Consider the following 26,571-nt stretch of genomic DNA (forward strand, 5'->3'; position numbering starts at 1 on the left):
AGCAGCTTTTGTGAATTTTGTCACAGGAAATATCAGACTTTGCTGGTTTTTTTGGTGACAAAACAGCAATGCTACCCCAAACCTGCACAACACACAGTGCTGCACAATTTCAACTAAACCCAGCAGGCTTCCTGGAGAAGCATTCAAGCACTTGGTATCCTCTCTTCAAGGTCCATTTACAACTTAACCATTAAGAACTCAATCTTTGAGCCCCCTCACGTGGCTTAAAGCACACTGAACCCACCATACTGGACTGCAGCTTCAGCCCTCACTCACTCTCACCAGCTCTCCTCCCTGAGCTCATCCACTGCCTTTGGCAGCTATCACTATTTCAAGCTTAACATCACACGTGAGGTGTCTGAGCTTTATCTTTATCCCTGTGCAGCTAAAAAAAGCTGCCTGTCTAGCAATTAGCCCAGGCTTGTCTCGCAGCAGGAGCAGAGCTGGGCACTCATGAAATCACCAATGGCCCTGTCTGACACAGAAGTTATCAATAAATCACTTCCTTCTCTGAGCCACAGCCTGCTCCCCTAAGCCTTTCAATGCTCACCTTCCTTGTACAGCTTGCAACAAAACACTTTTGTTGACAGCATTTTGCAAAGCTACTGTATGAGGAGGATGTCAGTAGGGAAACAAAGTTTGTTGCATTTTTAAGAGTGAAAATGCAGTCATGGTCATATCACACAGATATCCAGCTTGTCCACCTTGAGAACTCCAGTTTTCTTCTGCTAGAAGAACTATCAGCTCCAATATTCTGCTGTTTTTCTTTCTGGAGGACCTTCAAGCCCAAGATGCCCCAAGAAGGGTGAGACCTTCCAAGCCATTTTAGGCTGATTGTGCTGGTTTGGAGCTCTCAGCTCTTATCAGCTGTGCTCTGAACCAGTTCCAGGGAGGCCATGCCCCAGCTGCTCTGCTCCTGGCCTGTTTGCAGCTCCTGATAAAGAGGGTTTTACTCCACTTCCCCTTTGCCCAGGCTCTGCAACAGCAAATGTGAGGAACAAGTAACATCTCAGCCATGGCACAGCAAGTTAACAGAGCAAGCCTCACAGAAGTCACTTGGATAACTGATCCAGAGTAAGCAGAAAATATTTTGACAATAAAGCCGGGAAACTTTCAGGTGACAGCATCTGACAGCTATTAAAAAAAAATAAAAATCAAACCCTAACTCCTTGACAGGTCAGAACTCTTTTACTCAGATTTAAGCAAGTGTTTGAGGTCCAGCATCCCAGAACCTGACCACACATTCTCCAGTCACTCAGAAGATTTTAGATTCAAGCTCCAAAGTCCCTCTCACACTTTGAGCAGTGTCCTCTGGACCTGGCAATTGCACATGAGCTGGGCAGGGTTATACACATCCCAATCACACCCCTGCAGGGAGGGAAGGGTTGAAGATGTGGGAGTTTGATCTGGTAGGGCTGCAGTGACTTACTGGGACGTGGCATTTCCTTCTGCCAGGGCTGCAGGCTTAGCAAGTGCCAAATCATTTATCAAGCATTCAACTTCCTCGTTAATTTGGTAGAGGGGGGCGGCTGCAGAGAGCCAAGCAGGCAATAACTCACAGCACTACACTCAAAGGGTGTCAACAGAACAAATCAGAGCAGAGAGTCCAAGCAGATGGCAGCACCTCTTAGGGAGGTCTAGACAAAACCACCACAGCAAAGGTGCTTGGATATTGCAAGCCAGATTTACCTTAATCTCCAGCAAACTGCCATCTGCTAGTGCCAGGCCTGAGCCACTGACCCAGGTGGGACATGGGAGGCTTTGAACATTTCTGTTATCAAAAGGTGAAGTATTTCTTTGCAAAGATTTAGAAGACTGGCACAGGAGCTCTGAAGTTTTCTGATGGAGGTGCAACCATCTGCAAGGTCTCTAAGTGCACAAACTCCTCCTGCCAACATTTCATCTTTCATCTCAACAAACCAAGTGTATGAACCACATCTGCTTCAAGGCTCAGGAAATTGATTCTGATGGAGACAATCCCCGTGTTTGGTTACACAAGAGTGTCACCAGCCAGGAGTGGCACTTCCTTGCCCAGCTGGTGAAGCCAACAGTGAATTCCTGGGCTGCACAGAACTCCTGAGCAGAGATCATTCCCTGGAATGGAGGTTGTTTTCCTGCCCAAACAGGCTGAAGTTCAGGTGAGTGAGGCAGGCATGTTTATAAAGCTAAGAAAAGCAGAGATGAAGATTACTGTTAGGAAACATGACAGCAAATATTTCTTTGAAGGCTTTTATTCTGAACATTTCAATACTATTCCATGTACAAACTCAGGAGTTGAACTACAACTAAGGAGTACAGGGGTCTATGGCAGATTTTCTACCTCTTCTCTTTATTACAAAGGGAAATATCCCCAAGTATTTAATGTTGCACCAGGTCCACTACATTTCACTGATTCATAAACAAAACAAAAAAAAAAAAAAGGAATTTCAGACATTGCTATATTTTACTACAAAACCCACTTCCTTGGCTTTTAAGCAGATATGAAAGCAGAACTTGCTAACAGTCCTTGGGCAACTGATTTACAGTTGGGAGTTATTTCACACCACCATTTGTTGGAAAGATCAGTTACACCAGACTCCTGTTAGGAATAAAGTGTTCTGTGAAATAGCTGCTCCAGTAGAGTGGAACCATGGAACAGATTGTCAGGGACAGCAGCAACTCCCGTGTTCAGCAGAGATGTCACCCCAAAGGACTCATCTCACCCAGGATCAGACACTTCAGTCACTTGCAGGCTCTGCTGAACCATGGAATTCTGAGATGGCTTTTATCTGAGCAGCCCTGAGATGTGAGTCATTGTAACATTGTAAGGCAATGGCTGATTACCAGAATTATTTTTTCACTGGAAGATAATTCAAGTGCATTCTTGGTAACTTAGCCAGAGAAGCTGTCACATGTATGGGACATCAAACTGAATGGTAAAACTGCTGACAGGAGTCTCTTAGTTGACCCCTTCCTGTAATGTTCCCTTTCTTGTGGCAGTCTGCTTAGCTGTCAGATCATTTCTCCTTGCCTACGAGGAAGGGCGCGGAAGTGCTGAGCACACATTTCACCTCAGCCCTCACACTCAACAGGATGCAAGCACTGCTCTTGTGGCCACAAGCAGCTGCTCAGGCCCTGCCCAGAGACTCCTTATCTGCATGCTGCTAGAAATCACAAAGCTGGAAAGCGCCACTAAACTGGAAAATACCCATTTTTTTTGAGAAGCACTCCAGTGTGCAATGAATCATATTTAGCTCTATCCCAGGCCATGCTTCCCTAGGCTCTGATTGACCAAGGCAGACACTTGAGCTGCTCTTTTAATTCTACAGACCAAAGTTCAGCAAAGCAAACATAAGTCACACAAAGCCATTTGTGTTGGTGATGCTCTCTTAGTTACTCCCTGCAGTTCTCAGAGTCCCACAGCCAGTCCATGGCAAAGCACTTCATATTTACCAGTGCAAGGTAAGAGTTACAGCTTGTGGCAGCCTAGGAAGTCGTGTTTTCAACAGATAAGGGACCTCTCTACCATTCAAGAGCTCTCCTGTTTCTATATCCTTCCTATTTTCTGCCTCACCCTGAGCAGGCTGAGGCACCACCCGCTCTCAGCAGCCAGGGAGGTGCTGTGGGACTGCCCCAGCTCCCCCAGTGAGGCTGTACCTGCTGGAACTGGAGTTCAGAACCACTGATCCCACTCCAATCCCAGCAGGAAGCACTAAATCAGCACAGCCAGCAAGGCAGCAGGGCCCTGCACCTCAGTGCCTGTGAGGGACATGCCCAGAACAGCTCATAAACTGCTTAACTAATTGCTCCTATCCAATTAGCTGAGACACACACACAATCTCTCACTCCAATTCTCTGTCACGTATTTTCCCTCTGTAGGAACACTCCACAATCGCTGCCTTTAGGAATTTGGATCCACTAAGAAGCAGAGAGCAAGAATCCCACCAAAACAGCATTAGGCACCACAGTCCTCTAATTCCTGACTTGTACAATCAACAGAGGATGCAACTGCTTCCAACTAATGCTGTTACAGCAGAGATTTAGTGGTTTAGGCTGCATTAAACTCACTGTCAGCACAATACATGGAAGAATTTTGCTGTTTGTCATATTTAGAGCAAAGTACTGAATTTATATATTTTGTTCTATGATTCCTTGGCTGTCCTGTTTTATTCTCTGGCACAGCTGTGATTCCAAGAGCCATCCAAGCACCACCACAGCAGAACAGCACAGCTGCCATTCAGGTTTGCCCCATCAATGAACAATAGATACAAACCCCCTTTTCCTGGTGTTAAAAAAGCAGTTCTGTCCTGGTATCAAGTGCACAGCCTGAGCTGGCAGTTTTCTCTGCATTGTCTTACAAAAGTATTTCGATTCAGAAGAGTATTTATTAATGCCTTAGCTCAGTACAGCAGTGGGCCTGGTCCAAGCTCAGTATTTCAGGGTAGTGCAGTTAAATTAAGTGGCAATCACAGTTCATCACCTGCCAATTAGCCTGGTTCCTTCCCACTCATCAAGAACGTGTCACCTTAGAACAGCTCCACTGACCCACCACAGTAAGCACTGCTTTATTTTCACCCTCACACACACACAGAGGCACATTTCAGGAATCCCTGGAGCCTGGATAGGAGCAACCAGATTTGCAATCATCCCACACACTGAACTCTGATCTCCCACTACATACACAGTGGATTGTTTCCTCATAGCCACTTTGGGGGAAGAAAAAAACCAGCAGCAGCTATATAAAGTTTTCTACCATGAGTGCTGATAGCACAGCAATCGGGCTCCTCCCTGAAAATTCCCAAGGGAAGTTTTGCCCAGCCTGTTGTTGCTGCTCCTTGGTGGCAGGGCAGGGGTGCACAGCAGACACCACACAGATAACAGCAGCTGCACACCTGGGGCTGCTGAGATTGCAGAGCTCGTGACTCTGCCAAACAAACCTTGCAACACTTTTTGGTTTTACACTCCTCAGAAAGCTCCCTCCTCCCAAACAAGTTAACTACTTGTCCAAAGTCCACCTTTAGCTCCCATTTGGGGTACAAAGCACTGTGCTCCCAAGAGATGAGGCGTTCAGGAGCAAGGTTTCTGCAGCTTTCACCTTTTCATTCCCAAAGCACACAGCCAAGCTGCCAACAGCAACAGCTAATGGACTGCCTTGAAGCTGAACACCAGCACAAGCTTTGCACTTGATCATTTTTAACCTCCAGTAATGAATCTGTGCAGGACCAGGATCACACTGTGTTTATTGATTGATTTCAATAAAAGCCTGCAAGAACTTTCTCATTCAAATCCATCACCTGCTTTTTATGGCTGAGGCTCCAGCTGGGTACCTCCTCTTCCATTAAGAATCACTACAAACTTGCAGGTGTTGCACAACACCTGTACAACAAGTTTCCTAGACAATGTGGGTCAGCTACAGTTCAAGAAATTGTATTATTGAGTCCATGAGGAGCCTGGATAGCAAAAATATTGCAGTATCAGTGTTTCTGCTCCCAAAATTACATCAGGAACTTCAGCAGAAAAGCAACTCTTAGAATCCAAATTCCTGAATTTTTCTTTTCCAATGAAATGAAAGGAGGAAGTTCAAAGGCAAGGACCACGTGCACCCAGGCTCAGAGGGGTGCACACCCATCTGAGAAAGGATCAGCTCCAGTGTGCAGCTGCAAAAGATACTGGTTCAGCCAGTGCTCCACACTGAATAGGTACAGGCAGAGAAAAATGCAAATCCAACCCCAAATAAACAGATGAATCAGTCTGGAGGCACAGCAGTCCTGTTCCACCGTAGTGCTGGCCTGAAAGCTCCCAGCACTTGTGGCGTGAAGCAGATGAGTTTCATTATGTAACAGTACTCATGTCATTAGAGACCTGGCAGTGGGTCACATGCAAGGTTTGGGGCTTAAATAATGCACAAAGGTGCACTGCCACAATGCCTGATTGAGAGCTGGGCTGCCCAGAGGGATGGGCTTCACCTGAGTGCACAGAACTCCTCAGCACCTGGGGCTGGGCTTGGCACTGCCTGGCAGGTGAAGCTCTGGCCAATTCCTGAGATTCTCCTGTCAGTGCTGCTCACTACAGGGACAGCCAAACTAGGAATTCTGGCCTGCTTTTGAACTGATATTGGGGTAAAACCGTTCAGTGCTCAGCTACACACCTGAACAAGCACCAAGGCAGCGTTTATTTAGACACTATGAACAGCTGCAGCCTTCAACTAAGTATTCTGCAGTGGTTCTTTCAACGAGGTGCCTAGAAATGAATTACTTTCCATTCGAGTTAGGAAAAAAAGGCCCTGTAAATCATGCAAATCCATCACCGTGTTTGACCAGCACAGCCCCAGTTAGCTGAACACAAACCAAACACAGACACTGGCACCACATCCCACCAGAAGACCTTGACCAGGGGTGCCAATGTAGCTTTTATTAGACAAATTCCTCTCAAAAAAAAAAAAACCACTCCTCCCTCAGCACTGGAACCGAGCTCAGTAACACCGCGGCTCGCAGCCCTTCGCCCTCCAGACCTGTCAGATGGGAAGTGCCCATTGCACAACTGGATCCAGACCCCTCCCAGTGCTGCAGCTTCACCCACGGGCAGGGAGCACTCGCTGCTGCTCCGGGAGGGAGCCCCGCACTCCCGCACCGCAGCCCGGCGCCTCCAGGAAGTCACCTCAGAGAAATTCAACGCCATCACTCGGAAATAAACTATTAACGTGTGGGTCTGGTGCAACGAGAGCCAGAGGTGGGCTTGGGGAGAGGCCAGCGGACAGCGGAGCTGGCACCTGGGCACCTGCACTGCCACAGCTGCACTGCAGGCAGCCGCAGCAGCTCCCACATTTCGCTGCAACACGCGATTTTCCCTCCACAGAATGACATTCCAAGCGGGAACACCGGCAGATCGCTTTAGCCTGTCCTTAGAACTACAGAGGCTTTAACACCATTCAAATAAATAACACTAAGCGGCACACGGACGCAGCTCGGCCACCTGCCCGCCTCACCCCCCCCGTGCCGTGCCGGGCCGGGATTTCCCCCTGGCGCCGCTCCGGCAAGCGCAGCGGAGCCACCCGCGCCCGGCCCGCACCGCCCGGCCCGCCCGGGCACCGCGCCAGCCTCGCCCACCCCGCCGGGGCACGGCCCGCGGGCACCGGCAAGGGCGGGATGCCCGGCCCGGCCCCTCCCGGGAGTGCCCTTCGGGCAGCGCTCCCCGAGCCGGACACCGGCAGGGCGAGCAGCCCGCCGAGCGCGCCCGGCCGCCCTCACGGAGGCACCGCGGGCAGGCCCGGCGCGGCTCCCCCGGCACCGTCCCCGGGTGGCTCCCCCGGCGGAGCGAGGCAGCGGCCCGCCCGCCCCCGCGCCCACCTGGAGGTGCTCCTGGAAGCGGATGGGCAGGATCTGGGCCATGGCGGCGGCGGGGCGCTCCGGGCCGGGCCGGGCTCAGCGGTGCGGGCGGAGCGGGGCCGCGATGGCGGAGCGGGGCCGTGCGGAAGCTGCCCCCGCCGGCGGAAGGATACCGCCGCGGAAGGATACCCGCACCTGCCGCCGGCCTCCCGGCCGCGCGGAGGGATCCCGGCGAGCGGCGCCAATGGGAGCGGCGGCTGTGATGCGCCGCCGGAAGGGACTATTTGGGGACGCATCACTCCCTCCCTCCCTTTCCCCGGCCTTTTTTTTTTTTGCCACATCATGCGACCGAGGGGCCGCGGCGTCATTTCCGGCCCGCGCGCGCGCGGGGTCACGTGGGGCGGGGCGGCGCGGCCGGGCAAGGTGACACCGGGGGGACACCGGGGGGGACAGTGGGGGACATCACTGGGACACGGGGGTGACATGGGGGGGACACCGCTGGGACACCGGGGGGAGCCCCTGGACCTCCCCCCCGCCCCGGGGTGTCGCTGTCACCGGCATGGGAGGGATGTCCCCACCTCGGGGACACTGAGGGGACAGGGATGTCCCCGTGGCCAGGATGTGATGGATCCCACCCCCTCCTCCCAGGGTGTCCCCCTGTCAAAGGGATGTGATGGAGCCACACCCCCGGAGGTGACACCGAGGGGACAAGGGTGTCCCTGTCACTGGGAGCTGATGGATTCCCCATCCCCGGGGTGTCCCTGTTACCATGGATGGATCGGCCGTCCCCTGGTGTCCCTGTCCCCAGCATCTGATGGATTCCTTATCCTTAGAGCATCCCTGTCCCCAGGATCTCATGGTGGCCCTGGTGTCCCTGTCACTGGGACCTGATGGATTCCCCATTCTGGGGTGTCCCTGTCACTGGGATCTGATGGATTCCCCAATCCCAGAGCATCCCTGTCCCCAGGAGCTGATAGATTCCCCCATCCCTGGGGTGTCCCCAGTGCCTCTCCCATCCCCTGGTGTCCCTGTCCCCACGATCTCATGGATTCCTCTGCCCCTGCTGTCCCTGTCCCTCACCCCCCAGGGCTGCTCTCCCACACTCTTCCCATGCCCCTGTTAATGAGTCCAGCACAGTAATGAAGCTCCACACTTCCCTCTGTGTTTTATTAACTCACACTTGACCTCCAGCACGTAAAACAGGTAAAAACTTAACTTTTTCCTGGGATCAGCACCCAGAGCTGTGTGTGCTGTGACACTTGGCATGGCTGAAATCTTATTTTATTTAACAGCTCACTGTTACTTCCCCCAGATAATTTTTACTTTGTCTTAAATTTCCCATCTCCAAACCTCTGAGAAGCCCTGGAACACGGTGGGGGGAAAAATATCCCTCACTTCTTGCTATGAAAAAAAATGAAAAGTAAAAAAAGAAAAAGATAAAAAAATCAGCATTAGGATCTGCCAAGTGATTTATAGCCCCAAGGAACAGTGGGCATTCTGTGTACTCATTTCAGGCCCACTGGGTGGTGCAGATGGCATTTGACTCATGAGGGGCTGTGACACTGCAAATATAAATCAAATTAAACAGCAAAACTCAGAGCAGAGGATGAGTCAAGCCCAAGTGCTGCAGCTCCAAAGCAGAGCCTGAAAGAACAAAACCCCTTCCCATCAATCACAGCATGAGAAACAATTACCAGACCCGGCACTTTCTTTATGAGCAATAATATTGTAATATTCCAAAAAAAATTCCTATGGTTTTGGAGGCTCTGGGATGCTGGGCAGTGCTGGAATGCTGGAGGTGAGGCAGAGGTGGAATGGTGAATGTTTCATTCAGGCTACAGTAATAAAACACAATCCAGCACTTGAACCAGTGCCCAGGGTGGCACAGAGCACACAGCTGAGGCAGGAAAAATCACAGCAAGTTCTTCCAATTCTTTGGAAATTCTTACACAAACTGCTCAGTCGAGCCCTGGAGCGTTTCAGGATTATTATGGTGATAAAACAGGATTTCTTTATTGAGAAGGAAACAAACTTCATGATGACAAAGCACCACAGCTCCTTGTTCTTTCAGATGCTCAAGGAAAAACATTTTTAATTCCCTGTGTGCACCTGGTACAGCACAGCAAGGAATGCAGGTGGGAAATGTCCCTTTGGATCTAATCCTGCAATTGCCCCTTTGGATCTAATCCTGCAATTGCCCCTTTGGATCTAATCCTGCAATTGTCCCTTTGGATCTAATCCTGCAATTGCCCCTTTGGATCTAATCCTGCTGCTCCCACCACTACAAGAGCCCTTCCTGCACGTTTTCCTGAGCAGGAATTCTGTGTGACCACCATCAGACAGAATAAAATGGGTAAAAAATTACAGTTCCACTCCTTACAAAAATAAACCCCAACCAACCTTGAAGAAAAATTTCATTTATAACAGCACTGAGAGCTCTTTAAGTCAAACAGATGCCAGAGAATTGGCACCACACTTGGTATCAGGGCTTCAGCCACAGCTGAGGCCATGAAATTGTTGCCACTGACCTGCAGCAACGCAAAGCTTGGGAAGTTTTCCCTGCTGGATGCAGCACAGGGAATTGTGTTTGTCCTCTTTGGCACAAGTTTCCCTGCACTCCTGTCAGTCCTTGGGCATTTTGCAAAGAGCCCAGAGCTGCAGAAGCTCCTCCTCAAGCAGAGTTAGCCCAGAGTTACCCCATTTCCTTCTCGGGGCCGCTCAGAGCCTGAGCTCTTTGCTGCTTCCTCTGCAGGTAGCGAGCTCGGGCGTCCTGGATGGATTGCTCATCATTCCTCCTCTCCATCTTCCCTGCAGAGCTCTCTGGGACTCCTTCTGGGGAGAGAGGAGAGGAAGAAAGAAAAATCAACTCTCAGTGTCAAACCCAGCTCCCCTGTTGTATTTGTGATGCCCCCAGGTGAAGGGAGGAACGATGAATCTGGCTCCATGTTCTCAGAAGGCTGATTTATTGTTTTATGATGCTATTTTGTATTAAAGAATGCTAAAATAAACTGTACTAAAGAATACAGAAAGGATGCTTACAGAAAGCTAAAAAGATAAGAATGAAAACTCTTTCCAGAGTCACAACACAGCTTGGCACTGATTGGCCAATGAGTGAAAACAACTCACAGCAGAAACAAATGAAACAATCTCCAAACACATTCCAAAAGAGCAAAACACAGGAGAAGCAAATCAGGTAATTATTGTTTTCTTTTTTTTTCCTCAGAGGCTTCTCAGGTTCCCAGGAGAAAAATCCTGGGTGAAGGGATTTTTCAGAAAATGCAAATGCTTTTCAAAGCATTGCAAGTCCTCCTATTTGTTAAATACCAAAAGAAAAACTCCAACAAAATCTCGGTTTTTTTTTCCTCCCATGCAGCCATTTGAATGACTTCCAGAGAGGACAGACTGCACCACAGCAGGGAGGGAAAAAAATTCAAAATAAAATCACACCTTAGCTCCCATGTCAATGTTTGCAGCTGGGCTCATCTCACCCCCAAATCTTGCTTTTTATTGTAGCAGAGAATATGCAGCACGTGTTCTGCACACCCATTTCTCCTCTAAACTGCACATCCCAAACTCAGGTTTGGGCAGGACAGGACAGGAAAAAACATTGGGATAAACTATCTTTAAAAAATTTCCGGAGGCAGGAGGGAGGGAGAGGAAAACATGCAGATAAGGGAGTGAAAAAAGTCAATACTGCAGCTCAGCCACCATCAGAAATGCACATTCCCCCACAGCACTGAGACCTTGGGACTGCTTCTCACTGAAGGCAAGAGAAGCAGAAAATATTTTCAGTCTAAAAAAAAACAATAAAAAAGAAAATCAAAGGCTCTGAGAGCCTAAAATGTGTGTGAGTGAAGCAGCTACTGCAGCCTGGTCCTGGGGGCTGGCAGGAGAAGAAGAAGGAGCTTTAATCAGCACCCCTTGTTCAAATATTTCTAATTATTATGTCTTGTCAGCTATTTTCATGAAGGTGCCAGAAATACAACATCTGTAAGGTCAAAATTAAACTCCAGTTAATTGGGAATTGCCTGATGGAGTCATAATGTGAAGGGGGACACAGAGAACGTTTCCTTCAGATAAACTGATGAGGCTCTTCTGCATTATTTATAACCAAATGGAATTGATGTTTAGAATGGTGAATTTATACAATAATGCAGGGCAGCAAGAGATGCTGGCCTGAGCACAAGTCTGCATTTTTGCCTTTGCTAAGGAAATGGAAGAGAATCTGTATTTAGTGTACAATAAATGGATGTTTTGGAAGGGTCAGCTCAGGAGTAAAGAGGCCCTTTGAATACTTGGCTGCTTTAGGAACCTGCTGACAGGAGAATCCCAGGAATGCCAAGCAGCCAGATCAGTTAGCAGGCACCAGTTCTAATTAACACTGACTATTTACACACTGCCATTAAATTCATTGAGACACTCACCAAAATGTGAGGCTTTTTCTTCTGTCTATTGCTGGGTGAGGTTTTTGATATTTTTTTTTTCCTTCCCTCTGCACCACAGCTCTCAGGACTTCTCCCAGGGCATCATTATTTGGGCACCAATGGCTAAATACCCTTCACAAACTTAAACAACCAACCTCAAAATGCTTTTATTCAACTCTGCTCAAGCTCTGCTCTAAGAAACCAAAAGGGGGGAGCGTGGCAAGAAGCACCACAAGCAAACACCACAACTCAACTGCTGGGACAGAAAATAAGGATTGCAGAGCTGTGAGGAGAATAAAATAACCACAACCACACCAAACAAATTAACACTTTCTAGCCCAGAACATGCCATAATAACCACACAGGGCTCCAAAACAACAAGGAAAACTTTAGTGATATTTTTTTGCCTGATGTCCGGGAGAAATGATGAGGAGGATCCATCTTATCAGAAGGCTAATTAATTACTTGATTATAGTATATTATTCTATACTATATTACATTACATCCTAAGTGAATCTGCCAAGCACTCCACTGCACAGAATCTTGTGACTGTCCCAACACACACACCTGGATTCAACAGTCAGTGAATCAAAACACTCCCACCAAAATCCAATCACCAATTCCACTCATGAACAACACAGCAGCAGTAAATAAAATAAGAATTGTTTCTTCTTTCTCTGATATTCAGACAACATGAAACCCAGGATATTCTTGGGAAGAACTGTGCCTTGCTTTTCTCTGCGAAGAGAAACGCGGCGACAGAGAAAACCACACACACCCACAGAGAGGGATGAGCCCCGTGCTTACCAAACTGCCTTTTGAGCTCCTCCCTCTGCTTCCACCTGGCCATTTCCTCCTCAGTCACCTCTTCCCTGGCCACGCTGCTGAGCTCATAGGCATCCACCTGGTGCAGCCTGGGCAGCAGCTCCCTGAGCCACTCGTAGCGCACGGGGCACACGGTGCGCACGTAGATCTTGGAGGTGACGGCCACGTCGTGGAAGATGATCCACTCCAGCAGGGTCTCCTGGTTGTAGAGCTGAAAAATTCAAAAGTTGGCTCGCAGCCGGTTTGGTTTTCACAGCCCCACCTGCAGCAGAATGGCAGTGGCTGGGATGTGAGGGGGTGTTAGCAGGTTTTAGGTGTTCGGGTTCTAGAATTGATCAAAGAGCCAGAGGGGAAGCCCAGCCTGTGTCACTCCCACCTCATAACCCAAAACTTGACCAAGCCTGAGGAATGAACACTGCAGCAGAGCCCAAAGCAAGCACCAGGGAGAGTTTAAGGATCTGCCCCTCATTCCTTTTGGAGGTGCTTTTCTGCCTTATCAGCAGGCTTTGGGAACTCACTGCGGATGAAGGGTGGATGTAGACTATGCTGCCATGTCCATCCATGGTGCAGAATGTCCTGGCTGCAGATCTGAAAAAAAGAAATTAAAAAAAAAATAACAACAACAAAACAAAACACACATGGCTGTGATTATACAGCAACACTGAACTAAACAAATCAGTAGCAGCACAGAAAAAAGTTCTCAAATATCTACCTAGAGGAAGGTGCTTCCAGAGCTAAACTGTAAAAAACCATTTAAAAAGTGAAATACAATCTATCTCATTTACCACAGCAGCACTGCAGGTGTAACACCACAATAACAACAGGGTTTGGCAGTGAAGCCTTTGAAAGCTGTGATAGCTGGAGATTTCCAAGCCCTTCAGGTGAGTATCTGGAACCACTCTCAGCTGGTGAGTTCATTTCACAGACAGAAAAATGACATTCCTGAGAAGCTCTCCTTGGAATGGTGAAGACAGCCAAAAGCAGAAGTTCCAGCCCCTCCTTCACCTGCAGTTACTACTCTGCTGTTTTTACCAACATAAAACCACACTTTAAAGTAATTTGCATAATTTCCATTCAGTTCTCCAAACTTCATTCCTTACCTCCTAGCAACATTAACGAAATATCCTGCACACAGGCATCTTCTCAGTATTTCAGTTCTGGAGCCTTCAAATGTCTCTGTAGGGAAGTCTGGCAGCTGGGAGAAGAAAAAGCAACATGAATCAGGATGGTTCTTCAAGAAAAAGCAGTTAAACCTCTTCCATCCCATGGATTTTAAACTCTGGACATAAACCATGGGGAAAGGAGAAAAACTCTCCTTCTTGCCCATTACCACCACTGTACCTCAGTCACACAAGCAAGATAAAAAATATTTAAGTGGTTTATTTTCTACTGGAGGAAGGCAGCAGCCACCTGGCAAAGGCTCAGCACCCACTACATCTCCTTAATATAAGTTTATACAGCTCAAACATGCCCAGAAATGTTCTGGGGTTTTTTTTACCTGTTTCAGTTTCGTGGTTATTTCCCGCAGCTGCCTTTCCACACTAAAAGCAGATTTCACAGCTCTCCAATGGATCCAGTATTTCTGGCACCAGGCTGAAGGAGACTTGCTGAGAACAGGAATATTTGAATTATAAAGGAGCCCTTTGTCAGCTGCTTGCAAAGAAATTTGCCTCTATTTTATTGTTATGGTCACACAAAGGCGAAAACCTACACAGGCAGATACTTTGTTGAGTTAAATAAAAAGTGTCTGGATGGAAATTACAGATCACAGCAAGGAATAAATCTGAAATGAGGAATGAGCACACAGATGTGTAACTGCAGCACACCTGGAAACTGGGAGTTATGAGCAATGCCAAAGCACTTAGTGTAAGGGAGAATTTCATACCTTGCTTTGCACTGCTCAAAAATATTTAAGAGGGTTGCAAAGTCATTGCATCCTCCCACTTGAGAGGCAAGTTCCTGGTGTTGAAGCTCAGCCTCCTTTTGCTTCTGAGGATCACCTGAGGAATAAGTTATATCTCACTTAAAGTCCTTTTTGTTCATCACTACCTAATTTTCTGTTTGGTTTTGGCAGCTTTGGCTCCCTACTCCTGTTATTTTTAGATTTGTCTCTCCTTCTACAGCTGCATTTACAGTTGTTCCTCCTGCCTATTGCTGAACAAGAGCACATGGATGCTATTAAATCTGTGATTAATCTCATCAGTCAGCACCAGGCATGAAGAATTCCAGTCTCTAAGCAAGTGTTTCTCACTCACAACCCATCCAGAGGCTGACAGGGAAAGACAAAGGAATAAACAAACAGCTCCCAGGGATCAAGAGAGGAAAAACAAGACTGTTGAAGCCACCCCACCACAGCACCCTCTAATCTACTGAACTCAGCTTTTTCCTGCTGCCACAGTGGTGAGATCTTAAAATAAAGATAAAACCAGTGGATCTGTGAGTTTAGTGGGAAATCAAATCCATCAAATGCAACATTTCCAGAGTGTTCTCTCAGGTTTTAAACCCTCAGAGTCTGATCTCTCCCCCAGCACAACCCATTCCCCTCGGGAGAGGGAGGCAGCAGCAAAGGAAGAGGAGCTCACACCTGGTCGGATGAAGACATTTTCCACAGACAGCATGGCTGCAATGGGAAGCAGGAGATCCTCACAGCCCAGGGAAGCAGCCTTGATCACAGCACAGGACAGGCTGGGAGGGAGGGGAAACTGCACCAGGAACTCTCCCAGTCTGGTCACATGGCCTCTCCTGAGAGGAGAGAAAAAATTTTAAAAAAATTTAAAAAAATTTTAAAAAAATTAAATTAAAAAATTTTTAAAAAATATATAATATTTTTATATATTTACATATATTCACAGGAAATATATATTTATATTATATAATTTTATATATTCACATGGAAAATTATATATATTTACATATTATATATATTTAAATATATTTTCTATATCTTATTCTACATTTTATTCTATATCTTATTCTATATCTTATTCTATTTACAGGAAATATATATTTATATTATGTATATACTTATATATTTACAGGGAAAAATTAGATATATTTCAATATATTTATATATATAATATATATTTTTATAGAAAATTAATATATTTAATTATATATTTTTATATATTATATAAAATATATTTTTATAGAAAATTAATATATTATATTTAATTATATATTTTTATATATTATATATTTTAATAGATTTTCTATACTTTTAATATATTTTATTATACGTTCTGTTATATCTTATTATATATCTAATTATATTTATCTTACTATATATCTTACTATATTTCTCTGATACCTATTTTTATATATACAGCTTCAATGCAATGATGTTTACATGTGAACTGGGTAAGAAGCACTTCCCTCTGGACTGTGAGTGCCCACACAGGTGCTGGGGACATGGACAAGTGTCACCAGCAATAAAATCATCCACATTTCTCCAGCTGGCTCGTGTCTGCTCCATGGCAGGCACAGCCAGCTTTGGGTTTTGTTTTTTTTCATTATTTCCAAGAAGAATTCCTGGAAGTTCAGGATAAGATCTCAGTTCCTGCCTTTGGCTCTTGGATGGCCCTCCCAGGCAGAGCCTGAGCTCCTGAGCCACATCAGTGTGGGATGCAGAGCTGAGGTCACTTAGGAGCTCCAGGACAACTGGAACCTGATTTTCATCTCCCCAACCCCAAACCCTGCTCCATGCCTGCTTTTGCAGTCAGTACATTAAACCCCAGGAAACCTCCTGGAGGTTAAATGAGGAAACACATTCTGCTGCTGAGGGGCATCCTTCAGTCCACACAAAACACCAATTTAAGCCTTAGATTTGAAATTCTTGTAGTGAAACCTTTTGGTTTTTACCTGTCAATAGCATTGCACTGGTAAAGTTCCTTCAGAGCTTCCAGAATGTGCCTTTCCTCAGGGGGGTCCAAATAGGGAAACCTAGGGTTAAAAATGAAGTAGATTTGTTACTTTCATATTTATAAAAATATTTTTTAAATAGTTAAAAGATAGTTTAAAATTTATTTTAATAAATTTTATTTATTATTTTTTAAATTTCAAATTTTTTTATATTAAATTTTTAAATATTTATAAAAATCATTTTTGAACCTCCCCAATGCATGTCTTCCAATCAAAGTTAAATAATAATAATAATAATAATAATAATAATAATAATAATAATAATAATAATAATAATAATAATAATAATCTTGTGTGTGTTCCTGTACAACCTCCAGCTGAGGAATTTCTGATGACAAATCCCAGCAAGGCACACACTAAACTGCATTTTCTCCTCTTGTATGGTCTTAGAACTATAAAATTCCAGAGAGATGAACCTTTTTGAGTAAAAAATGCAGTATTTTAAGCATTTAAAGATATAAAAACCAGTATTTTAAGGATGTCAAGCATTTAAAGATATAAAAACCAGTATTTTAAGGACTGTAAGTATTTAAAGGTGCAAAAACCAGTATCTTAAGGATGTTAAGTATTCAAAGGTATAAACCCCAATATTTTAAGAATTTGAAGAATTTAAAGGTATAAACCCCAATATTTTAAGAATTTCAAGGTATAAACCCCAATATTTTAAGCATGTGAAGAATTTCAAGGTAAAAACCTCAATATTTGAAGAATTTCAAGGTATAAACCCCAATATTTGAAGCATGTGAAGAATTTCAAGGTACAAACCCCAATATTTTAAGCATTTGAAGAATTTAAAGGTATAAACCCCAATATTTTAAGAATTTCAAGGTATAAACCCCAATATTTTAAGCATTTGAAGAATTTCAAGGCATAAACCCCAATATTTTAAGCATTTCAAGGTATAAACCCCAATATTTTAAGCATTTGAAGAATTTCAAGGCATAAACCCCAATATTTTAAGAATTTCAAGGTACAAACCCCAATATTTGAAGCATTTGAAGAATTTAAAGGTATAAACCCCAATATTTTAAGAATTTCAAGGTATAAACCCCAATATTTGAAGCATTTGAAGAATTTAAAGGCATAAACCCCAATATTTTAAGAATTTAAAGGTATAAACCCCAATATTGTAAGCATTTGAAGAATTTCAAGGCATAAACCCCAATATTTTAAGCATTTGAAGAATTTCAAGGCATAAACCCCAATATTTTAAGAATTTCAAGGTATAAACCCCAATATTTTAAGAATTTCAAGGTATAGACCCCAATATTTTAAGCATTTTAAGAATTTCAAGGTATAAACCCCAATATTTTAAGCATTTAATGGTATAAACCCCAATATTTTAAGCATTTGAAGAATTTAAAGGCATAAACCCCAATATTTTAAGCATTTCAAGTTATAAACCCCAATATTTTAAGCATTTGAAGAATTTCAAGATATAAACTCCAATATTTTAAGAATTTAAAGGTATAAACCCCAATATTTTAAGCATTTGAAGAATTTAACGGCATAAACCCCAATATTTTAAGAATTTGAAGAATTTAAAGGCATAAACCCCAATATTTTAAGAATTTCAAGGTATAAACCCCAATATTTGAAGCATGTGAAGAATTTCAAGGTACAAACCCCAATATTTTAAGAATTTCAAGGTACAAACCCCAATATTTGAAGCATGTGAAGAATTTCAAGATATAAACCCCAATATTTTAAGAATTTCAAGGTATAAACCCCAATATTTTAAACATTTTAAGAATTTAAAGGCATAAACCCCAATATTTTAAGAATTTTAAGAATTTCAAGGTATAAACCCCAATATTTCAAGAATTTCAAGTTATAAACCCCAATATTTTAAGAATTTCAAGGTACAAACCCCAATATTTGAAGCATTTGAAGAATTTCAAGGTACAAACCCCAATATTTTAAGAATTTCAAGGTACAAACCCCAACATTTCAAGAATTTCAAGGCACAAACCCCAATATCTGAAGCACGTGAAGAATTTCAAGATGTACATTTTTACAGGTTTTACGCATTTAAAGGAACGCTACGAACGGACTCGTTGAGTCTGGGAGAGCTGGGAGTTTTGGCAGAGCCTGCTCTGGAGCTGGGGCCGCAGGCTGGAATGCAGAGCAGCAGCAGAGCTGATTGAAGTGGAGCTCACCTGATGACATCGTGCACCGAGAGGCATTTCAGGGTGAGGATCACAGATGTCAGGCTGCTCCTCCTGATCTCTGGCACGGTGTGCTGGGGCATGCACTGCTCCCAGAACTCCCTGCTGTACACCCCAAAACTCTTCCCCGCCGACGTCCGCCCGGCGCGCCCCGCTCGCTGCTTGGCTTCACTCCTGGCCCCCCAAAATAAACCAGCATTGAAACCTCTCATCCCTTCTGGAGCAGCCAAAGAAACAAAAAATGTCTCACTTTACAGATGGAACAGGTGTTCCTGAAAAATCCAGCTGGGCAAGAAATAAAGGAGAATTTCTCTGTGTTTTTTGGTGATATTCAGCCAGCACTGCTCAGACTTCAGACAGTGCAGATCCTTCTTTAATATCTGTGACTTTTAGGAAGTTGTGTATCCTGAACCACTTTTTACTTGGTTCTAAATTGGTTAATTAAAACCAATTAGAGTGGTTTCAAACCTTAAAATGGTTTTTAGACCTTAAAGTGTTTTTAAACCTTACAATGGTTTTCAAACCTTACAATGGTTTTTAACCTTAAAGTGTTTTTAAACCTTACAATTTTTTTAAACCTTAAAGTGTTTTTAAACCTTACAATGGTTTTCAACCTTAAAGTGGTTTCAAACCTTAAAATGGTTTTTAAACCTTAAAGTGTTTTTAAACCTTACAATGGTTTTTAAACCTTACAATGGTTTTCAACCTTTAAGTGTTTTTGAACCTTACAATGGTTTTCAAACCTTAAAATGGTTTTTAACCTTAAAGTGTTTTTAAACCTTACAATGGTTTTTAAACCTTAAAGTATTTTTAAACCTTAAAGTGTTTTTAAACCTTACAATGGTTTTTAAACCTTACAATGGTTTTTAACCTTTAAGTGTTTTTGAACCTTACAATGGTTTTCAAACCTTAAAATGGTTTTTAACCTTAAAGTGTTTTTAAACCTTACAATGGTTTTTAACCTTAAAGTGTTTTTAAACCTTACAATGGTTTTTAACCTTAAAGTGGTTTCAAACCTTAAAGCGGTTTTTAAACCTTAAAATGGATTTTACATCTTAAATTGTTTTCAAACTTTAAAGTGGTTTTTAAACCTTAAAATGGATTTTACATCTTAAATTGTTTTCAAACTTTAAAGTGGATTTTAACCTTAAAGGGGTTTTAAACCATGGGGTTTCGAGGTTGCTGCCTATCTTTTGATTGATTTTTTGAACACAGAGCATTGTTGCCAGAGCAGCTCCCAGGAACAGCGAGTGAGGGACATTTCTCACTTACTTTGAGATGGGAACCACCTCCAGGATGTCCAAACCCACTCGGGGATTATGGTTCAACTGCTTCACAAAGCCACTGTCCACCACATACCTGAAAAAAGCAATCCAGAGAGGTAAAAAACAGGGCTCAGCAGGGAACTGACAGGTGGATTTAATTTAAAAAACCACATTTATTCTACCTAGACCCTGGTTATTGAGTAGATTTTATTTCAAAATAGGTTCCAAAATATTGGTCACCTGTAAGACTATAAGAATATCAATGGTTTTCTTACTACACACCCAAAAAAAGGCAATAGTAGCAGAATAAATGTGTTTTTTCAAACCCAGACCTTTCTGAATTATTCCCTCTGTTATGAGAGACAGAAATCAATACCTGACTCCTTCAATGGTCAGAGATGTTGCAGCAATGTTTGTGGAGACCACACATTTTCTGATGCCTCTGGGGGCTGGCAAAAATATCCTTTTCTGTTGATCTAAAATGACAGAAAATGATGACGTAAAATAACATGACAAAATAAAATAAAGCAATGTAAAATAAAGTAATGCATACTAAAGCAAAATAAAGCAAAATAAAATGTAAAATAAAGCAAAATAAAGCAAAATAAAATGTAAAATAAAGCAAAATAAAATAGAAAACAAAGTGAAATAAAGTAAATTAAAATCAAGTAAAGTAAAATAAAGTAAAGTAAAATAAAGTAAAATAAAATGTAAAATAAAGCAAAATAAAGCAAAATAAAATATAAAACAAAGTGAAATAAAGTAAATTGAAATCAAGTAAAGTAAAATAAAATAAAATAAAATGTAAAATAAAGCAAAATAAAGCAAAATAAAATAGAAAACAAAGTGAAATAAAGTAAATTAAAATCAAGTAAAGTAAAATAAAGTAAAATAAAGTAAAATAAAATGTAAAATAAAGCAAAGTAAATAAAATAAAGCAAAATAAAGCAAAATAAAATGTAAAATAAAGTAAAATAAAGTAAATTAAAATCAAGTAAAATAAAGTAAAATAAAGTAAAGTAAAATAAAGTAAAATAAAGTCAAATAAATAAAATAAAGTCAAATAAATAAAATCAAGTAAAATAAATAAAATCAAGTAAAATAAAGTAAAATCAATTTTAAAAATAAAATAAAATAAATAAATAAAATAAAATAAAATGTGACTTCATCTGGACTCTCAGTTACTCAATACCCCCTTCCTAACTGAGGATCTTGAAGCCATATCCAGTGGATCTGATTTTGACTGGAGGCTCAAGCAGAGCAGGCCGAAGTTTGATTCAGTTTATGATGACCACAGTGAAACCCCACCCCAAAGGGCTTCATTACCACCCTTTTCCCAACCCAAGCAGACAATCTGACGAGATGATGCCCATCAGAAGCCCTGCAGCTCAGATTGCTGTGCTGAGGTGAGATTTTGGCTCTGACCTGTGGACATGGAGCCATAGAGGGGCAGGATGAGGAGCCCCTCCACAGCCCGGTCGTGCACCTCGTACCGGTAATCGATGGACTCTGCTCTCTTGAAAAGCAAATCACAAGCTCTTTCTATCTCATTCTGCCCTGAAAGACACACAAGAGCATTTAGGTCACCTAATTAGCTACAACTCTGCATTCCTGGTTTGCAACACTGTTAAAAAAAATTGTTTTGTCCATATGCAGCACTGGCAGCATCATTAATATAAGGAATTAATGAGAGGGGGTTTGGGAGGTGGCATCCGGCCTTTCCACAGGGCCTCCCACCAAGGACATGCCTTAAAATATTATATATCTTTTTATTAAATATTAGTATTAGATATGGGCCTGGCCCATGCACTGATGTAGGATTTCACAGCTAAAATAATTCATCATTAAAATAAGGAATTAATGAGAGGGGGTTTGGGAGGTGGCATCCAGCCTTTCCACAGGCCTCCCACCAAGGATTTGCCTTAAAATATTATATAGCTTTTTATTAGATATTAGATATTAGTATTAGATATGGGCCTGGCCCATGCACTGATGTAGGATTTCACAGCTAAAATAATTCATCATTAAAATAAGGAATTAATGAGAGGGGGTTTGGGAGGCTACATCCAGCCTTTCCACAGGGCCTCCCACCAAGGATTTGCCTTAAAATATTAGATATCTTTTTATTAGATATTAGATATTAGTATTAGATATGGGCCTGGCCCATGCACTGATGTAGGATTTTACAGCTAAAATAATTCATCATTAAAATAAGGAATTAGTGAGAGGGGGTTTGGGAGGTGACATCCAGCCTTTCCACAGGGCCTCCCAGCAAGGATTTGCCTTAAAATATTACATATCTTTATATTAGATATTAGTATTAGATATGGGCCTGGCCCATGCACTGATGTAGGATTTTACAGCTAAAAGAATTCATCATTAAAATAAGGAATTAATGAGAGGGGCTTTGGGAGGTGGCATCCAGCCTTTCCACAGGGCCTCCCACCAAGGATTTGCCTTTAAAATGAGATATATTTTTATTAGATATTATATATTAGATATAATATTAATATTAGATATGGGCCTGGCCTATGCATTGATGTAGGATTTTACAGCTAAAATCATTCTTCCTCCCTGAATTAACCACAAACTAAACCATGCAGACAACACAGAGTCAATCTGGTTATTCCTAAAAGGCTCTGAAAAGCACCATTGCACAGGACTTTGTGCATCAACCTGCACCTTTCCCTTCTCACTGCTCTGGGAGACACCTGGCAGGCTCTGGAAGCTTTTCTGCTTTGCTGGCAGTGCCGTGATTCACCCAGGAAAACTCTCACCTGTGAGGAAAACCAGGATGTCACCTTCTGGTTCATTTAAGTGAACATCCAGGGCGACCTTCACAGCCTGGAACAAACAACAAACAAGCCAAAATCAGTTGAAATCCCATTTAATTCTTGCTGGGACTCGCCATCCCAACTGATCCTCCCCTATTTCCTGCAGAGATGCTGAGAACACAACACAGCAGCTCATTCCCGTGGCCTCCCCCAGGTGAAAACCACCCCAGAGCAGAGAGAAAACAAACCTCTGTGACATAGGCAGAGCTGCCCACATCCCTGGGGCTCAGCAGGTTGCAGAATATCTCCTTGACAGGGTAACTTCTGCCCGGAATGTGCAGCACTGGGCAGTGCCCAAAGAACTCTGAGAGCTTCTCCACCTGCAGGGTGGCTGACATCACCACCACCTTCATGTCTGTCCTCCTGCCCGCTGGCTTCTCCTGCAGGAACAGCTTCTTCAGCAACCCAAATAAAATATCCTGGCAGGAGAACGGGAACAGCTGATGTTAACAGCCTGGTTTTCTTAGAAGAGCCTGACAAACTTGGAAGTTGGATGATTTTATCCCGTGGATAGGGTGAAAATCACACATTGCAGGTCTGAGCACTCTGAGGAAAACACACTTTTGCCCTGGGCATTTTGGTTTCTAGAGTTTAATGGTTTTTTTACCAGCTCTCCTCACAGCACCAGTGTAACTCAAACCCCTTTGGTTTTCATTTTTACACTCTCTTGGTCAAGTCATTTGTGAGAAGTTACCTCAGATCCATTTTTCACCCCGTTTTCCAGCACTGTGTGTGCACCTTTCCTTGGTTTTATTTATTGCTACGACCTCAGCAAGTTTATTTCACTCTGTGCTGCTCTGAAATACAAATCTGCTCCTTCCACCACTTCAGCTCAGTTATTTTGCAATTCCCTCAGATGCCTGAGGGCAAACTGGGATTCAGGAGCTCATTTTCCCTTTTTCCAGCTGGACTGGGAGATTGTTTGCTGGAGCAGGAGGTTGTCTGACACACAGCACAATCTCCTGGGGTCTCAGTGACCTCACTGTCCCTTTGCTGGCCACAGAAGGGTCAGGGTGACCTCTGAAAGCTTTTGGGACTCAGGTCTAGATGCTTCCATGAGCCATAATCTCTTTGCACAGTCACACACACACCCTAAAAATCATTGGGCCTCAGGGCAGGAGAGGTGTTTTGGCTTTTTTTTTTTGGTGTATTTTGTGTTGGTTTATTTTTTAAATTAATATTCTAGAAAGTCTCTTCTGGCTTCAAACTCCTGGAGATTTTAGGAGAGTATTCAACAGCCAGCAAAGTTTTAACTGCATTTAAATGCAACAACTACAAAAACTCCAACACTATTAGAGGCCACATCTTATTTTCAGTTTATGCAGCATGGACTGAACAAAGCAGCACTTCTGTGTTCTTAGCACAGCAAAAGGACAAAGCACATCCAAGGAAAGTCAGTCAAAACCCCTGGGGGTTGTGCTGAAGTGAAGGGAAGGGATAAACAGAGCACAGAGAAGGAGAAACAGTGACCCAAAAAACCAACTCTGAGGTGACACTCACAGTGCTGAGGCTCCTCTCGTGGGCTTCATCCAGAATGATGATGCTGTACTTGCTGAGGAGGGGGTCAGCCAGGATCTGCCTCAGCAGGCAGCCGTCAGTCATGTACCTGATGGCAGTGTCCTGCAAGGTGCAAACAGTCACCTGCCAGCCTGCCTTTCATCTCAAAGCAAACACTCCACACACATCACACATCTGTCCAGCACACCACAAGGATTTCCCTTAAAAGACAGCTAAAGGCCTGGCCCATGCATTGATGTAGGATTTTCCAGCTGAAATAATTCTCATTGTGCTCATGCACAGCAGCACAGGGGGTGCTTGGCAATGTTTCACCTGCAAGGTGCCCAAAAAACTTCCCTCAAATGAGCCAGGGGACACCAACAGCCCCTTCCCAAAGCTCTGGGGCAGCCCCCAGCCCCCTGGGTGACCCTGTCCCTCCCCCAGGGCAGCCCCCAGGTCCCCACCTCACAGGTGCAGTCGTCGAATCGGACCTGGTACCCCACGAGGGCCCCCAGGGCACAGCCCATCTCCTCGGCCACCCTCTGTGCCACCGAGACGGTGGCCACGCGCCGGGGCTGGGTCACACCGATGGCTCCGTGCCTGGCCAGCCCTGGGGACACACACAAGGGCTCGGGTTGCAAGGGTGGAAATCCCAATCGCTCGGGTTTTAGCGTTTGAAAGGTTTAATAGTAATAGAACAGCCTGTTGCATATTCATACAGCTCACACATGATGCATAAATTCCATTCAAACACAGGATTCTGTCTGGGCAGTGTCAGCTTCTTCCTCTGAATCCTAACAGTGCCTTGGAGGCGGGAAGAAGTTCATTTCTCCTGATAATGGGGCAATAAATTCTTTTTCTCTGAAGGATTCAGGTGTCCTGTGGCTGCTATCTCAGTGCGAGTCCTTTCCTTAAAAAAGCATCTTACGTAGCACAGTTCCTATTTTAACATTTTGTTATAACCTAAAACTGTATTTACCACACTACTTAAGAGAATTAATGCAGCATTACTTTCTAACACAACACATATAATATTCATTTGAATATTTGCGAAAAGCCAATCATAAATTACACATTTTTCACAGAAGGGACATTAAAGATCATCTCGTTCCACTCCCTCTTGGGACAACTTCCACAGTCCCAGGTTGCTGCAAGTCTTCTCCAGCCTTGGATGCTGCCAGGGATGGGGCAGATTCCCTGGGCAGCCTGTGCCAGGCCCTCCCATCCTCGCAGGGAGAAATTCCTTCCCAATATCCCACCTGACCCTGCTCTCTGGCAATGGGAAGCCATTCCCTGTGTCCTGTCACTCCAGACTCCTTCAGGGGCTGGGAGGGGGCTCTAAGATTACCAGGAAACCTGCGCCAGTCCCTCCCATCCTCACAGGGAACAATTCTTTCCCAATATCCCACCTGACCCTGCTCTCTATCAATTCCCTGTCACCCCAGACTCCTTCAGGCTCTAAGATCACCCCTGGAGCCTTCTCCAGCCTGAACACCCTCAGTGATTGTGGCACACGGGCTTGTGCTGCTCCAGGTCACTTTATAACACGTACATAACGTACACATGGCCACAGTTTGGGGTTTTTTTTATTTAAAAGGTTTAACCGAGCCACCTCCTCTCACCACATCCCAGCCCGAAGCTGCGTCACCCGCGAGGGGACCGGGGCACAATCAGATGAGTTTATCGGTGCTCGTGGCCCACATCCGCATCCCGCGGAGCGGCGGGGGGGGTTCCGTTACCTGCCTCGTAGAGGTACCTGGGCAGCTGCGTGCTTTTACCGCTGCCCGTCTCGCCGGTGACGATGAGGAAGGGCCGCTCCCGCACGGCCTCCACCAACTCTCGGCGGGAGCGGCGGATGGGCAGGGCGGGGCCGTCCATGGCGGCTCCCGGGGCTCACCTGGGGCTCACCTGGGGCTCACCTGGGGCTCACCTGCCTCACCTGAGGCCCCGCCCACGCGCGCGCCCGGCGGGAACCTCCCGTGCGCGCCCCCCGCGCCCCGCCGGTACCGCACGGCTCGCGCATGCGCGCCCCGCCCCCAAGTTCCCCGCCTCCTCGTTAAACCACGCCCCAAGTTCCCCGCCTCCTCGTTAAACCACGCCCCAAGTTCCCCGCCTCCTCGTTAAGCCACGCCCCCACGCAGCTTCCCGCCTCTTCCTTAGGCCACGCCCCCCCGCTCTCCCCTCGGGCTCTCGCGGCGCCTCAGAGTCAGGGAATTGCCCAAAAAATGATAAAAATCACCAAATTACAAAATGCGAAGGGTTGGAAGGACCTCGAAATCAGTGATCCCGCCAGATCAGGCTGCTCAGATGTATTTCGTGACCAAACTTGAGTCTTG

At 44.5% G+C, this 26,571-nt stretch overlaps 2 protein-coding genes across 6 annotated transcripts in view; both read right to left on the reverse strand.

The window, feature by feature from the left end:
- CLTC (clathrin heavy chain) overlaps positions 1-7,522 on the reverse strand; it is a 30,969-nt gene extending 23,447 nt beyond the window's left edge. Inside the window, exon 1 of one of the 2 annotated variants that reach the window (XM_071447987.1) lies at positions 7,326-7,522. In XM_071447987.1, coding sequence (XP_071304088.1) covers positions 7,326-7,367 — 42 coding nt within the window. In that variant the 5' untranslated portion in view covers positions 7,368-7,522. The remainder of the gene's footprint in view (positions 1-7,325) is intronic. The other variant, XM_071447988.1, reaches the window with a different exon arrangement.
- On the reverse strand, positions 38-26,250 carry DHX40 (DEAH-box helicase 40). 4 transcript variants are annotated; one of them, XR_011682411.1, is made up of 18 exons: positions 25,975-26,249; positions 24,700-24,845; positions 24,239-24,358; positions 22,927-23,157; positions 22,682-22,748; positions 21,330-21,461; positions 20,281-20,380; positions 19,912-19,998; positions 18,631-18,813; positions 16,412-16,492; positions 15,138-15,295; positions 14,439-14,553; positions 14,052-14,160; positions 13,654-13,748; positions 13,072-13,141; positions 12,536-12,764; positions 9,833-10,136; positions 38-2,165 (listed from the first exon to the last, which is right to left on the reverse strand). XR_011682411.1 is itself a non-coding variant. In XM_071447990.1 (17 exons), the coding sequence occupies exons 1-17, from the start codon at positions 26,111-26,113 to the stop codon at positions 9,997-9,999; spliced, it is 2,199 nt and encodes a 732-aa protein (XP_071304091.1). In that variant the 5' UTR covers positions 26,114-26,250; the 3' UTR covers positions 8,445-9,996. The 4 variants fall into 4 exon arrangements, 3 of the variants coding, with proteins under 3 accessions (XP_071304091.1, XP_071304090.1, XP_071304092.1); XM_071447990.1 differs by lacking the exon at positions 38-2,165 and having other exon boundaries at positions 8,445-10,133; positions 25,975-26,250; XM_071447989.1 differs by lacking the exon at positions 38-2,165 and having other exon boundaries at positions 8,445-10,136.
- Positions 26,251-26,571: the final 321 nt, after the last annotated feature.

This window comes from Agelaius tricolor, unplaced genomic scaffold, assembly GCF_023055355.1.
Source record: "Agelaius tricolor isolate 1412-34295 unplaced genomic scaffold, bAgeTri1.0.p SCAF_25, whole genome shotgun sequence".
Lineage (NCBI taxonomy): Eukaryota > Metazoa > Chordata > Aves > Passeriformes > Icteridae > Agelaius > Agelaius tricolor.